At 42.5% G+C, this 17,191-nt stretch overlaps 1 protein-coding gene across 1 annotated transcript in view; it reads right to left on the bottom strand.

Annotated features, from left to right (window-relative positions):
• PGM5 (phosphoglucomutase 5) overlaps positions 1–17,191 on the bottom strand; it is a 192,933-nt gene that overhangs the window by 30,552 nt on the left and 145,190 nt on the right. The window contains exon 10 of the mRNA XM_082612658.1: positions 5,697–5,831. Coding sequence (XP_082468784.1) covers positions 5,697–5,831 — 135 coding nt within the window. The remainder of the gene's footprint in view (positions 1–5,696; positions 5,832–17,191) is intronic.

The raw sequence follows: 17,191 nt of genomic DNA, 5'->3' as shown, positions 1-17,191 counted from the left end.
AAGTCAGAGGGAGAAAAGGGGCCATTTCCAGTTGTGTTTGAGACCACAGTAAGGGTTTCGGCTCTTCTCTGAGTGAGCTGGGGAGCCACTGGAGGATTTTAGAGTCATGAGGTGATCTAACATGTTTTTTTAAAAAGTCTTCTGGGGCTTCCCTGGTGGCGCAGTTGTTGGGAGTCCACCTGCTGATACAGGGTACGCGGGTTCGTGCCCCGGTCCGGAAAGATCCCACATTCCGTGGAGCGGCTGGGCCCCTGAGCCATGGCCACTGAGCCTGCGCGTCCGGAGCCTGTGCTTCGCGACGGGAGAGGCCACAACAGTGAGAGGCCCACATATGGCAAAAAAAAAAAAAGTCTTCTGGTTGTTGTGCTGAGACTAGGGTGTGGGCAAGGGAGTGGGCAAGAGTGGAAGGAAGGAGGCCAGTGAGGAGGGCACTGCAATCATCTAGAGAGGACAGCAGTTTGGCCCAGGGTAGCAATGGTGGGGATGGTAAGACGGGGTCAGACTCTGGTTGTGTTTTGAAGGTCAAGTTGATAGGATTTGCTCTTGGATGTGGGGTAGGAGAGAAAGAAAGGAGTCAAGGATGAATCTTAGATTTCTGGCTGAACCTACTGGAAGGATGAAACTGCCATTTACTGAGATGAAGAAGACACTGAAAGAAGCAGGGTTTGGTGGGGGAGGGGAGCAGAGCACTGGCAGGCGTCAAGTGGGAGAGCCCTAGAAGACATTCACATGGAGTCCAGTGGGCAACCGGGAAGTCTAGAGGACAGAAGCCCATGCCTGCAAGGGCACTAAAAACAGGTGTTGCCCCTTCTACCATTTTAAAGATTTCAAGGTCGATCAAATATACTTTAACTTTTAAAAAAAGTTTAATTCTGAAAATGGAAAACATAGTTAAATAAAAATAAAATTTCCCCCTTAAAATTTTTTTTTCAAGGCCCTGTTTTTAGGGCTTCACAGTTCATCTAACTCTTTGCTGTTCAAAGCGTGGCCCCTGGACCAGCAGCACGATATGCCTTGGGGCTTGTTAGAAATGCAGACTCTCCAGTCTTCCCCAAAGCTGAGTCAGAATCTTCATCTTGATAAGATCTCCAGGTGATTCATATACACCTTAAAGTCTGAGAGGCACTCGTCTAATTAGAATCACCTGGATAGCTTTTTAAAACTATAGGTCCAGGCAGAATAATTAAAGTCAATCTCTGAGAGTGGGCCCAGGTGTGTTATCCTCACCAAGGCCCCCAAATGGTTCTGACGTGCAGTCTGGGTTAGAACCACTGATCTAACTCTTCCCTTCTTGGCCTGCTCTCTCTGTACTACTGGGTTTATATTGCTGATGCTCTTAGAAACCCATCTCCAAAGAGGTGTGCATATCTCAGAGAGCAAGAAGGTGTGTAGCTAGAGTAACCATCTGTTGAGCTGGGATCGGTGCCCCCTGTCACTCTCAGAAGTATCGTGGTTTAGAAGATAAATTATATGTTCTCCCAGCATAGTACAAAAGGGCTCTGGGCTTTATATTTCTGGATTATAAAGTCAAAATAAGAACAGCTAGGACAAAACACCAGCTGGCCTTTGGTTTGACAGATGAATCCAGTGTAGAGAGACTTCCGGTGCTTAGATATTAGTTTTTAAGGTGTTCTATGTACAGCTTATCAGAAATACATACATAAATTCCCTCAATTTGTAAGGAGGGTTAGAGAAAATCAGTCTCCTTCCAGGGGCTGGATGGGGTGGAGCTCTTAAAGTTCCAAAGCCAACTGCTGATTAGCTGGGAACTGATTATCAGCCTGTGATTACCCCTGGCCTTAGCAAAACTTCTCCTTCCTTTTCCTTTTGGATCGTTTATTGTTTATTAGCTATTCCACCCTCAGGCTCAAAGGGACAAGGAAAGAAGGTGAAGAAAAAGTGAATTTAGCAGTCCTGCTAATAAGCTTGGTGGGAAAGAAAATGGAAATAACTGGACTGTTTCTGGTTACCTGTGAATTTAAATTCTTTTGGCTCATCCCTTTTTCAAATTATTCCCAGCTGGTGTGAGGGCTCATTGAAGGCCTACTGATTGCCAGTAAAATTAAAGTAATCTTGTATTTTGAAAACTCTGTAATCTCCTAGAAATAGGCCTTGGAAGCTTTCCTTCCTAATTTACCAAGGACACAGGGTGAGGGCAAGGCAAGCACCTCTGCATCTCATCAGAGCCCTCCCCACCCCCTTCCTCCCCTCCCCACCAATTCTTAGGTGCACATGAATAGAATTTTTTAAAAAATATTTTCTGATGTAGATAAGAAATTATTTTACATCAGCTTAAGGCAAATAGCATAATCACTGTTAGACAAAAGGACCCAAGTGGAAAATCTACACTCAGGAGTAAAGACTTACGTGCATATAGATTGAATCACAAGTTTTCCTAGTTGCATCACTAGGATAGCTATGAATACTTCCACAAGGCAACCACAGTATAAATGTTTAAAACATGTTCTGTTCATGTGTCTAAAATGTCTGGAAAAGAAACTATCCATGTGCAAAGTAGAAGAGCCAGATGCTGATAAGCTAGTTAAAGGGAACTCTTGTTAAATAACAATAATAAGGGAGTCTTCTTGTTAAATAACTTGTTAGGGTGGGTAAAACATCCAAAAATACCTGTTGAATTAGAATAAGATTATCAATGGAATCTCTACAGACCAGAGAGGTACTTTTATGGGCTTCTGAGTGCAAGTGGGAGTGTGTGTGTGGGGGGGTGGGATCTGTTCTCTGCTTTCTGGACTCTAAGTCAGAACAAGCTAAAAAAGTGGAAGAGGGACTTCCCTGGTGGCGCAGTGGTTAAGAATCCACCTGCCAATGCAGGGGACACGGGTTCGAGCCCTGGTCCGGGAAGATGCCACATGCCACAGAGCAACTAAGCCCGTGTGCCACAACTACTGAGCCTGTGCTCTAGAGCCAGTGAGCCACAACCACTGAGCCGGCATGCCTACAGCCCATGCTCCACAACAAGAGAAGCCACCGCAGTGAGAAGCCCGCGCACCGCAACAAAGAGTAGCCCCCGCTCGCAGCAACTAGAGAAAGCCCGCGCACAGCAACGAAGACCCAACACAGACAAATATAAGTTAATTAATTAATTTTAAAAAATAATAAAAAGGGCTCCCTGGTGGCGCAGTGGTTGAGAGTCCACCTGCCGATGCAGGGGACACGGGTTCGTGCCCTGGTCCGGGAAGATCCCACATGCCACGGAGTGGCTGGGCCCGTGAGCCATGGCCGCTGAGCCTGCGCGTCTGGAGCCTGTGCTCTGCAATGGCAGAGGCCACAGCAGTGAGAGGCCCGCGTACCACAAAAAAAATAAATAAAATAATAATAATAATAAAAAGGTGGAAGAGGTCTCTGTAGCTAAGAAAGCACCACAAGCTGGTGTTGCCCTGCTAGGCCCTGGACCAATAATAATATTAGCAGCTTGAGCAGAAGGCCTTATCTTTGATCTCTGTTAACAGTTAACCACAGGCTTTTCCTTCCAGAGCTCTTGGAAGGCAGAAGCAGGTGGTCCCGGAAAGCAGTGCTGGAAGGAGGCCCCCCAGTGGTTAAACTTAGATGCCTAGGGACAGTTCAGCAGTAATTGAGACAGGTGGGCCTGCTGAGAGATGCTGCTTCCTTTTCCTTAGGGGTTTAGGTGCCTTTTAAAATCTTACTCTAAATTATATCTTGACTGAAATATATTACACAGTACGGCTTAAGATGATGAGTTAATGATGTCTGGTCTTTGAACAAGGAGTTCTATTTTAATCTAAAATTTTTAGCTAGATCATAAGCTAAATATTCTGAGGCCCACCTAGCTAGGTCCGGCAAAACCCTCACTTAGGATTACAAAAGAAAGGAATATCAGCAATCAGAAGAAGAGCCCTATCAATGAAGGGATTTCCCAACCATTCAAAGTGGCAAACTTTTTAAACCAACAGGATGGGAAATACACAGCAATGGCGACTATAACCAGCATTACTTATGATTCTTTTGAAGTATATACTTACCACACAACCTTCTAGCAGCAGACCTGTGGTGGTTTTCAACTTCAAAGTAAACCTTAAAAAAAAGTGGTATCACTTGGCCTTTGGGGACCACCTCAGAGAGAGACTCATACGTGTATAGGGTATTTTTACATGTGTCTAATGGCCTGGACATCATACTTCTGCAGTTAGTGCAAAGGTAAATAAAAATAAGCAAACATCATAACCACTTACCCCGTGCAAATAGGGAAAGGAATGTTGAAGAAAAAATAGCCTCGAATCAGAGTGAGTCAGAGTTGGTGAGGCCAGGAATATCATTCCTCACCCTGTACGTAGCTCTGGACTTTCAGGCTCTTGCTTTAATCTCACTTCCCAACATGAGGTGTAGAAGAGTTTTATATGGAAAGACAGTGTTAGCCTCTAATTCTTGCATGATTTGGTACTATCTTGGGTGAAATGTACTCAGTAACAAATTATGTTCGCAGAGCGTGGCACATCCCTGCATGGAGAGCCTGGGATCCTGAGAAGGAAAAGGCCAAAGTCTCGATGCTGGCTTCATGCTCTGGCCCTTCACACTTTCAGTGACCCTGACAACAGAGGCCTTCCAGGACTCTCCTTCCCCATCTGGGGTAATTTTACTCCAGATAGATCCACTGGTTACAGAGTCAGGTGTAAGGTTCTATGGTACCATTTTCATCAAGTTCTTTGAGACCCTCCAAAGAAAGATACCATTAAAAACAAAAACAAAAACCACTAAATTACTTACAAAGAAAGATAACCCTCCCTGGTATCTTATTCCATCCATGGTGCAACTTTGGCAAATTATACCTGAAAATTCTGGGCAACTCTACACTGAGAAGCAGTGAGTTTTTCTTTGCTTCTCTACTTCTCCACAAAAGAAGCATTGCAGATGGAACCAATGGTTTCATCTCAAGGAACCATTTCCTCAAGGACTCTGCTTCAAAACCCAGGCTGAACTAGAGACCAAGGCAGGGAGGGGCAGCTAGCAGTGTAGATGGAAGTGCTCAACATTATAATGGGTACTTTCTGGTATTAAATAATGTTGCCTGGAGCTTTAACAAATACGGGGGTGAGGATATGGTTGTGTTGTTGCTTTTCTAAGTGAGTTTTTAATTAGCCCTGTGCTGACAAGTTAAGGGGGCTCTGCCATACACAGGCCAGCCCAGCTGTGTCAGTGTCCTCCCTTCACTTTAAATTCAGACCAGCCATGGCCCCTCCTCTCACAGTGGGCCATGCAGCAACCTCAGAGAGGAAGCCCAGGGTAGCATCTATAGTGGCACCTGACGGACGTGGTCCAACCCAGAGTTTTCAGAACACTTGGGAACCCATCATTTACATAAGTATAGACAAGGCTCTGAAGAGTTTGACCCGCTTGACTCTAACTCAGAATTTCCTTAACTGGTCTATACAAGGTGCCTCTCTTGAGGTTACCACAATCAACAAACTGCAGAACAGTCAAGAGAGGCAAGTGGCTTCGGAAATGCTGGTCTAAACTCACAGATGCTTGAGAGCAATTTTTCTGTTTCAAACACTGCAATAAATGAGTTAAATCTGCTTAGAGTCACTCACAGTTTGTCCTTGATAGCTGGAGCTATCAATACACCTCTCTAGAAAGTAAAATCACCCCCACTAAAGCTCCTCAAGTTTTCCAGGGGCAGTAAGACACACAGTGCTGAGAGCACAGCTCCGTTCAGGTACCTGGGGCTCCTGATCATGACCACTGGGATCCCTCTCATAGCTTTCTGCATATAGTCTGATGGTGGCCCGCACACCACTGGAGGAACTGAGCCGGAAGATGAGCCGAGACGCATCTGAGAAAATGATCCTCAGGCCCTAAGAGCAAGAATATCAAAGGATGGATCAGTGAACAAATGAATACACAGCTAAAAATGACGAATACCGACCTTGGAGATTAGCGTATTCTTATCATCCAAAGATGCTCGGCATTGTGACAATTTATAATTGGCTCTCTACACTCACCAAACAGGACAGTGAGGTAAACCTAGAAGCTACTTAAGGTTATCTATTTGTCTCTATTCTATTTCTGTTGCCTTCTGGTTCATGTTGGGGGAGGGTTAGGAGCAAAACTATGAATAGATGCTCAAGGTCCCTTGGTCTGGTGATGTGGAAATCAGAAAGCGGTAAAGGTAACAAGGATGGGGTGATATTTAATAAATGTCCCTGGGGTAATACCTAGGAATAAACCTACATAAGGAGACAAAAGACCTGTATGCAGAAAACTCTAAGACACTGATGAAAGAAATGAAAGATGATACAAACAGATGGAGATATATACTGTGCTCTTGGATTGGAAGAATCAACATTGTGCAAATGACTATACTACCCAAAGCAATCTACAGAGTCAATGCAATCCCTATCAAACTACCACTGGCATTTTTCACAGAACTAGAACAAAAAATTTCACAATTTGTATGGAAACACAAAAGACCCTGAATAGCCAAAGCAATCTTGAGAAAGAAAAACGGAGCCCGAGGAATCAGGCTCCCGGACTTCAGACTATACTACAAAGCTACAGTGATCAAGGCAGTGTGGTTCTGGCATAAAAACAGAAATATAGATCAATGGAACAGGATAGAAAGCCCAGAGATAAACCCACGCACATATGGTCACCTTATCTTTGACAAAGGAGGCAAGAATATACAATGGAGAAAAGACAGCCTCTTCAATAAGTGGTGCTAGGAAAACTGGACAGCTACATGTAAAAGAATGAAATTAGAACACTCCCTAACATGATACACAAAATTCAACTCAAAAACTCAAAATGGATTAAAGACCTAAATGTAAGGCCAGACACTATAAAACTCTTAGAGGAAAACATAGGAACACTCTATGACATAAATCACAGCAAGATCCTTTTTGACCCACCTCCTAGAGAAATGGAAATAAAAACAAAAATAAACAAACGGGCCCTAATGAAACTTAAAAGCTTTTGCACAGCAAAGGAAACCATAAACAAGACGAAAAGACAACCCTCAGAATGGAAGAAAATATTTACAAATGAAGCAGCTGACAAAGGATTAATCTCCAAAATATACAAGCAGTTCATGCAGCTCAACAGTAAAAAACAAACAACCCAATCCAGAAATGGGCAGAAGACCTAAATAGACATTTCTCCAAAGAAGATATATGGATTGCCAAAAAACACATGAAAGGATGCTCAACATCATTAATCATTAGAGAAATGCAAATCAAACCTACAATGAGGTATCACCTCATACCAGTCACAATGGTCATCATCAAAAATCTACAAACAATAAATGCTGGAGAGGGTTTGGAGAAAAGAGAACCCTCTTGAACTGTTGGTGGGAATGTAAATTCATACAGCTGCTATGGAGACAGTATGGAGGTTCCCTAAAAAACTAAAAATAGAACTACCATGTGACCCAGGAATCCCACTACTGGGCATATACCCTGAGAAAACCATAATTCAAAAAGAGTCATGTACCACAGTGTTCATTGCAGCTCTATTTACAATAGCCAGGACATAGCAGCAACCTAAGTGTACATTGACAGACGAATGGATAAAGAAGATGTGGCACATATATACAATGGAATATTACTCAGCCATAAAAAGAAACGAAACTGAATTATTTGTAGTGAGGTGGATGGACCTAGAGTCTGTCATATGGAGTGAAGTAAGTCAGAAGGAGAAAAACAAATACCGTATGCTAACACATATATATGGAATCTCAAAACAAAAAATTGGTTCTGATGAACCTAGGGGCAGGACAGGAATAAAGACGCAGACATAGAGAATGGACTTGAGGACATGGGGAGGGGGAAGGGTAAGCTGGGACAAAGTGAGAGAGAGGCATGGACATATATACACTACCAAATGTAACATAGATAGCTAGTGGGAAGCAGCAGCATAGCACAGGGAGGTCAGCTTGGTGCTTTGTGGGTGCTTTCTACCCCACCTAGAGGGGTGGGATAGGGAGGGTGGGAAGGAGGGAGACGCAAGAGGGAGGGGATATGGGGATGTATGTATATGTATAGCTGATTCGTTTTGTTATACAGCAGAAACTAACGCACCATTGTAAAGCAATTATACTCCAATAAAGATGTTTAAAAAATAATTAAATTAAATGTCCCTGGGGCCAAAGTTTGTCCCTTGTGAACCTGCTGGATGCAGTCAGGTAGGCAATTTATCTATTACAGTATGACAAATGACCCGTGTTAAAGCTACCCCCACATGATGTTAGACTTTGCTTTAAGTTTCTCTCTGTTTCTGTCCTCATTCCCACATTCCTCTGGTAGCCATGGAAGCCTACAATGAAATGCTCAGGGCTGGAGCATCTGCCGGGTTCTGAGGGTTTCTGTGTACGTCCTCATCCTCTTGGTTCTCTCCTTCCTTCCTACGGTAAGACCTGGCCACCAGGGTGGGGTCGGGGCAGAGCCGTGGCAGCACCTCACACTGCTGCCCAGGATTTGATTTTTGGCTCGGAACATCACTGTTCTCTATGCATCTCTTCTCATTAGTGGCAGCGACATTTTAAAAAGTATGACTGTAAGATCATGTTGTGACTTCTGTTGAAGGAAATTGGTTTTCTTAAGGCAACTGTTAAAGTTATTGTTATAAATAAGCATACTGGCAGGAGCCAGAAGAAAGAGAGCCAGGAACAAAATAATATGTCTGGTCACTTGTTACTTCTGAAAAAGTAGAAGTCTCAGGCAACTGTGATACCAGTCATTTTCCCTAAGAAATTTACCCTGGAAACGTCTCTGGCCTCAAATCCTGCTTGTTAAGAACAGCATTATTAAAAATATTCATACATGCCACGTGAACTTGACCGCTAATCTCTTACCCCCTCCCCCATCTGGTGATATCTGCTGGGAAACACTACGATTCCATCTGTGTGGTTTTCTGCTTTTTAAGTTGTGTAGGCATAGTTTGTTCCAATCCCCAAACAAAAAGCTTAGTCTCTTTTGGAGGCTTCAATGTCTGCCACAATTTGTGTAATAAAAAGGAGCCATGTCTTTTCCTGGCAGCCTATCACTCTGTGACACTAGCTATGCAAACAGGTTGATTTTGTCTGGGATTCACTCATTAGGCACACATTTTACAGCAACGCTTAGGGATCTGGTATGGGGCTAAGCCCCGGGTATATGAACATAAAGACAGTATTTGCTCTCCATAAGCCTGAAATATTCTATCACAATGAGCAAAATTATTTTCTTAACCACCTTATGCTGCTGGAGAAGTGAACAGTTAGGAAATTCCCAATAGAGCAAACAAACCCTGCTATCCAGAAAGTATGGTATACCAAATTCTGTTCAGACTGACAATGAAGCCCCAAAGGTTGGTTCCACCATTGTATTCACAGCCATGTTTTTTTTTTGAATATATTTTTAAATTTTTTTAAATTAATTAATTAATTAATTAATTTTTGGCTGTGTTGGGTCCTCGTTTCTGTGCGAGGGCTTTCTCTAGTTGCGGCGAGTGGGGGCCACTCTTCATCGCGGTGCGCAGGCCTCTCACTATCGCAGCCTCTCCTGTTGCGGAGCACAAGCTCCAGACGCGCGGGCTCAGTAGTTGTGGCTCACGGGCCTAGTTGCTCCGCGGCATGTGGGATCCTCCCAGACCAGGGCTCGAACCCGTGTGCCCTGCATTGGCAGGCAGACTCTCAACCACTGTGCCACCAGGGAAGCCCCACAGCCATGTTTTTACAGACTTTAAGGTCGAAGCCCTAAAGCACCTGTTGTTGCAGGTACTAAATCACTTGAAGCCACCTCTTCTGAGGACTTCCCAGACTTAACCCTTTAAAGTAGCTCCATTACACAATTAACTTCCCAGATTAGTTTATGGCCAGTGGGGGGGGGTACTTAAGAATTCAGGCCATGATAAATCCTCAACATGTATTATCTGCTCATAGCTAAGCCCCTTTTACAGTGAAATCATGTTTTGTTTTTTCACTAAGTGTAGCCATATCTTTGGCTGTACTCATGGAAGGTTGGTTAGAACCTGTATCGGGTAGCCTGGAATAGATTTTGCACTTGAAAAGATGATAAGGGAGTGAATAGCACATATCAGCCTGCTGGAAATAATCCAGTGTCTTCTCTCTTTCCTAAGGAACCATGAGATCTTAATAGAGAATCCATGTTGCTTTGTGAGACCTCCCAGTGAAGAGCATAACAATTCTCCTTCTCCACATGGAACAAAAAATGTTTAGACCTAGCCCAGTTCTCTGCTGCAACGACCCTAGTTCCATGTCTGCTGAGCGTCACTTGGATGTGTGAATAGTTGTACTGGACTGCTTTGGGGTCTGCATGTTGTTCCAATGAGCTTAATGAATTTGTAACCTCAACATGAACCATGTTCTCTCCAGCATGTATCATCACCTGCTATCAACTAAATAATAAGGCCAAAGTAACCACTGACCAAGACTTGCCAAGTTTCGAAATGTTCCATAATCCCAACAAAAGAATACCAATAATATACTTGGCTTTAGAAAATTTTTTGGGTTAAACCAGGGGGTTGGCAATATAGTTTGTCAGCTATATTTGACCTGCCACCTGTTTTTATAAATCAAGTTTTACTGGAACACAGACATGCCTGTTCACTTATGAGTTGTCTGTGGCTGCTTTTGTGTTACAACTGCAGCACTGAATTGTTCTGACAGAGGTCGTCTGGCCCACAGGGGCTAAAACATTTACTATCTGGCCCTTTACAGAAAATGTTTGCTGACCCCTGGTAAAAACTATTCCATGATCCACAACATGGAACACTTACCCTTCAACTCTACCCCAGAAAATGAAAAATATAACCGTATGCCTATGGAAATCCCAGTACAGAGAAACTATGAAGACTGTTATAAGGGTGTCCCTCAGGCACTGCACCTTCCAGTCATAGGTTCATCTGGACATATATTTGGCCCAAATCAACTTACTTCTGATCACCTACTCATGATAGAAATAGATTTATTAAATCGCATTTTAGTTTTATATCCTCACTTTTATTGCAGGGTCTGCAAGGCACTGTTATAAAATCCATTTTTTGCAGTCACTATAGGAGACTGTATGAAGCTCCACATTAGACATCTCCTCAAGAGCCAAGTTGTTAGGAAAGCCTTTGCTTCCCTGAGGAACTGGTATTTTGTTTTCTTTCTGACAACAAGAACTTTATAACTAACCATAGTTTCCTTTTTAATATGGCTGCCAGGACACTTAATGCCAAATTTGAGGTTCAGCCCAAGTGGATCCTTATGACTTGCAAAATTTAAAATTTTTCTTCTTCTGTTCTTGACTCTCTACTCTTATTTATATTTTCCCTAGTCTTGATTTCTGTTTCTTATTTATATTCTAACAACTTCATTATGTGTGTTTGCTGCCACAAATCCTCTTGAAGAAACAAGGCCCAGTGCAAATGAATAAAATAAGTTCCCTTTACAATCTTAACCCTAAAGTGTTGGAATCACTGAATTATGTCGTTGGGTCCTTCATTAGCTGATAAGCTCTGGGAGGGAAAACCCTTACATTCCTTGTTCACCATTTATTGATACAGCCTAGGACAAGCCTGGCACACGGTAGGTCCTCCATTGACACTTGTTGAATGAATGTCATTACATGTCCAACAGCTGGTGTGAGCATCACTGGAAGGCCTCCTTCCACATGTAACAAGGCCAAATGGAAACACACTCATATTCTTCACTAATGAACTGGGGCTACATATTCACCTTGAAGGGTAATTGTGAAAGATACTATGTCTACTCATCCTTCATTTTTAGGGCAAGGGTCGGTTTTAGATAAAAACAGTGGAGTTGAACCATGTTCAGTTGGAGACAGTTCCTGTCTCCAGCTGTGTGATCTTGGACAAATCATTAGCTAGCCTATTAATTGCAAAATTTACTACACACTAAAATCAGCTAGGAGTCTTTAAAAAAATAGTGGTACCTGGCTCTCACTCCAGACATTGTGATTTAATTTGTATGGGGTGTGACTTGGGCACTGGGATTGTAAAAGCTCTCCAGGTGATTCTAATGTGTAGCCAAATTCAGACAGCACTGCCGTCGTCTTTTTTTTCTAGGTCACCGCCCTCATGTACCGAGTGACTGACTATACCACATGTCAGCCTTAAGGAAGATGCCTTTAAGATCTGAGGTTTCTTGCATACGCTACCATCAGACTGGGATCTTAGGAGGCCATAACACAGGGGCCTAATAAAACATCATGTTGCTGCTGAGTCCTGAAAGCCTCCTCCTAGCGCCTTGTCAGCAGCAGAACCACTAGAAGCATCTCCTCTTGAGCATCTGACATTAATTGTTTCTAGCACAATCTCCTAAGGAATTCCTGAAGCAACAGTGAAGGAATCCATGATACCACCGTAACCATAGCAGCTATAGGAGCGGGAATTTCCAGGATGACACAACAGCCCCAAGCTCAAAGAAGGGAAGAAGATGCCCTCCTCCATTAGAAGAGAATGTTAAGTATGGGGTGGGGTACACAAAGGGCACTGCACTTCCAGCCCAGGGGAAACCCTTTGAGTGGCCATAGTTGTATGCCTCAGTGACCAGGGTGGGGTTTTGCCCACCTTAGCTCTGTCCCAATGAGAAAGGATTATTAAAGAACTGCTCCACACAAAAATCCTGCAATCTGCTTCCAGTTATCTCTGTAGCATTTCTTTTCCTCCCCAGATTTGCCCCCTCTTTGGTTTGCCATTTGTGGAGTTTGGAAACAATATAGGAATAACTAGAGAACTGGGCTAAAATTCTGGCTTGGCTTGTTAGCTGGCGGTCTTGAGTAAGTCATTTAAGCTCTCTAAGCCTTAGTTTCCTAAAAAGCGGATGAAAAATAATACACCCCGGCTTACTGGATTGTTGTGAGCATCAGATCAGAAAATGTATGTGAAAAGTGCTTTGAGAATTATAAATCACTATATAAATAGAATTATTTTTCTTATGTTAAAGCTTTTAGTGAAAACGGTGCTATGCTCTAACTTGTCTAACTTTCCAGATTTTGCAAAAGATTGCTATATAAAGATTAAATGGCAATGGTTTGTGGTGCAGTGCTACATACTTATTTTTATATTAGGCAGAATTAAGATTAATTTTATTTTTAAAACTTTGCCATGTCCTCTGAAATCACTACTAAACACAGAGATCTGTTACCATTTATCTTATCCATATCTCCCACTAAACTGGCTTCCTGGCAATAAAATTCTCTTTCCTGGCTGGTCAATTTACAAACTTAAGGTCTTGAAAGGAGGACCTTAGGGTCATCCAGGCCATCTCCTCCTTTTACTGAAAAGAACAGGCAAGTCAGAAAACCTGCTCAAGGTTAACACAACCAGTAAATGGAGGAGCCAGGGTTTCAGCCTACGTCTTCTCACTGCAGGCTTACAATTTTAGGTTGAACCATATGAAACCACTGATAGCCATACATTGCTTCTCATGTGAAATATTTGAACAATATCTCATATGTTTTGTATGGTCCTGCAAACTGGCACAGAGCCTTTTGTAGAGTAGGTATCTGATAAACATTTGATAAATGAATCTTGGGTTGTTTTTTTTTCTTTTTTTTTTTTAAGCCCTTGTGTAAATCAATGCAGGGAAATCTGCAAGTTGCTAAGTACAAGCAGAGCTGCCAGATGTGAGTTTGGAGACTATAGGACATGTTGCAGCCAGGCGGGGAAGGAGGAACTGTACATTACCAACAGTTATTTGGCAGCATCTGACCTAGTTGAATACCGACTTAGGAAGAGTTCCAGGGGAAAACAGCATATGGCCCTGAAATCTGGTACAATGTCGCATATACAGTCAGTTGGCCACCCCAGGCATATGAACCTGGAGACAGGACAGGCTTGGAAGAGAGAGACTCTGTGAGATTAACTCAGATGTTATCTCCCACAGGAAATCCCAACGATTTATCTGGAACGCTTCAAGGTGAAAATATTGCTGTGTAACATCTGAACCATATTTTGTAGAAGAAAGCATGCAGCTTATAAAGCAGAAAATTTGGATTGGACAGACATTTCTTGCCACGAAAAAAATCACCTAGAATTACCCCATTTTTCTTTGTTTAAGTCACAGAGTTAGCTGTGAGCATGAGTTCACAAGTGGCTGAGCTGGGCAGCTGCTAGTCCATACCATGCCCTCATATAAATTACAAGCAATGCCCTCTCTGGGTGGACAAATTACAGAAGAGCATCTTTTCTCTTGGCTGGTCTGGATTTCAGCTTCTCCTCCAGCATTAGGCCCATGCCTTTGTGCAGTGCACTGACTACACAGCCATACCCAGCTGCCCTACCCTTGGGAGCAATTCTCAGCTAGCCTTTTTTTACAACCAACCAGCACTCTTGGGAGCCAACAATTGCAAATAATTATCTGGGGAAATCAAGGTCAAATGGCTTCTTAAGTGCACTTTTACAACACACATCCAGCAAAAACCATCACATTAGGTGATGAGAAGTGAAGTGGGAAGTGAAGACAAACCAGTCCTCATCCAGATTCTAACTATCAAGTCTGGAACAATGGAACTAGGTCACACATGTTCCATTTCCCTGTGTCTTTGGCCAAAATGGCCAAAATGGCTGCTGATGCCTGTTCACTCAACACCAGGCCCGGTTCTGGGATATTTTGGATTCAGACATACTTTACCCAGACAACAGGGGTAGTTTCCTCCCTCAGTTCCTGTGATAGTTTGCAGCTTTTTCCTTTAATATTTATGTTTCCTGGTGATGGTTGCCCTCCTGACTACACACAGACATTAGTATTTCAGTAGGAAGTAACTGGGATGCCATTCCAGAATGCTTAGATTCTTACCACACATCTTAGCAGGGTTCTACTACCAACATTTTAGAAGATAGCCCTAAAGCAATCAATTATGTCAGGAGAAGGTAATTCATTATAACAAAACTCCAACAAATCAGAAGCAGGGGAGTCAGAACTTCCCAACTAACCAAAAACAATGTCTCCCTCTCTCTGTTTCCAAATCAGCCAACAGGTCATTACAAAGCACTGAAAATATATTTGGTCCTTGGAAGGCAAATAGGCAAAATCATAGGAAAAGTAGCCATTAGGAAAAAATTTTTTTAATCCATAGTTTTCAAGGTATCCTACTAAGAGGCCCAATTGTCTCTATTTCCCACAACTACAGTGTTGTAGAATGAGCACTGGAGTTGAGAATCATAATCACAGCTATTGTAACATCCCATGGGGAATGTGATTGCCCATAGGAAACCCATCTCTTTCTCTGGAAAGCTAAACAACGGTATAAGTACACATGATGGAAGAAAAGCATGTAGTCTGATAAGACAGTTTCGCCGGAGCCAGCTTCCAACCATTCTTCAGGACCCAGCTTAAGTATCATCTCCCCATGGAGAGCTTTCCAGAGCCCTAGTCTAGGTTTGTTCCTTCTGCTATGCACTTCCAAATAAGTGATTTCTCTGTAATATTGTTAAACAAACCCTGTAGTTATTACAAGCTTAATGTCAGTCTGCCTTCCCCGCTGGCCTGTCCTGTGTGCTGTTTTATCCTCAATGCCCAGGAAGCTGACTGCATGTGGTAGGTGTTTGGAAAATAGTCAGTAAATGGATGCAGACATGAATGAATCAAACTTCTACTACCTTCACCATGTGGTACTAAGGTGGGAAAGGAAGCTGTATTTATTAAGGGAAATTTTTTTAGACATCACAACTTGCAATGTAAAAAGGATTTTTTAACCCAGGTTTGATCACAGTATACATTGAACGATTACACCTCACTCCCTAAACATTTCTGTTACTCAACACAGGAGCACTGTTAATAGGTACTAACATTCAGATTTAGCTAAATTCTGTAGGTGGGATAACCAGTCTGACTGAAGTGATTTCTTAAATTCTACTTCTAGATGCCCAAAGCACACTCTAGCCAATGGCATATTATAGGACAAGGATTGTTAATAGGACAGTCTCTCAGTTGGTTCATTGATTGGAATGTAATAAAAGTTGAAGCTTGAAGTTAAAGGATGACCAGTTAACTCTGAGTAGAGAGCCCCTCTGGGGCCCCAGATTTTCCAGCTAAGACTGTTCAGTTGCCTTCATGTGAGGCCACCAGAGACAAGGCCTCAGTAAACTTCTCTGTATCTGCTGACCAGGAGTTGGCAACACCACAGTATATATTGAAGCACCACATGTCAGACTGAAATGTGATTTCAAGATTGCCAATTTACTTTCTTTATTATTTCTAAATACCAAAAGTAAGAAGTACAGACACCTTCTTGTATATTAAAATAACAACACTAAAAGCAAACTGACTTCAGAATCAGTCTTCAAAGTGTGCTTTTTCTCTGAACTAATTTCAAATGGTTCTTTTTTCCAGGTTAAGGACAACATCAAAAATGTTTCCACACAGCCTGCGTAACTTGAAGAGGTATTAATAAGCTCAAAGTTAGTCTGACATAATCAAATTGGATTTGGTTTTCCACATCAGCTAACTGGTATGCATTTATTTACATCAGTTTTTTTTTTAATATCAGCTGAACTTTTACTTGCAAATGACTTCAGCACTCATAGAATTTAATGATTTTTTATCTTGTTAAATAGAAATAAGGGAGTTGGATGAGACATAAAGAGAGACTTGTTTGGTTAAATATTGCTCCTGAAGTATCAAGGTTTCTCATTTCAAAGCTAATTTTCAAAATACAGGTCATAGTTCTGGACTGATGCCCACCCTGGCGGCAATACGCCATCACTCAGGGCTGGTACCATTTGTGAAGTTGTCTTTCTTTCACAGCACCGGCATTAGAGCATCCCTTCTCCCAAAGCTGGAGAGTCTCACAGTCAGGGCTAGAAGGATGAGATGGGGAGGACAACACTAAAAGATAATCTGGGTATCGATAATGTTCCCAGAGAAAGTGATAGTTGAGGGAAGAGAGAGCACACCAAGCACCATGGAAAATCTTGATATTTGAACAATGAATCCATCCTTGAGGAAAGACTGGGCCACCCTTCATGCCTTAAGGGGCCGTCTAACCTTTCCTCATCTCTCCCATCTCTTTACAAGGCATAAATCAAGAACCTATTAAATTAGTCAGCAGTTTGATCCAACGGTTGCCCTACTCTCACAGTAGCTACTGGCTATTTTTCCCACTCGTATTTGAAGAAACCATCATCATTCATTCATGTGACTAGATTTTACCAGAAAATAACAAGTGACACATCCTCATGGGACCACAGAAAGATGAGCTGCAATTGTTGA

This window comes from Mesoplodon mirus (genome assembly GCF_964341445.2).
Source record: "Mesoplodon mirus genome assembly, chromosome: 1".
NCBI lineage: Eukaryota > Metazoa > Chordata > Mammalia > Artiodactyla > Ziphiidae > Mesoplodon > Mesoplodon mirus.
The sequence above is the reverse complement of the archived record's forward strand: the minus strand, read 5'-3'. Positions and strand labels throughout refer to the sequence as shown.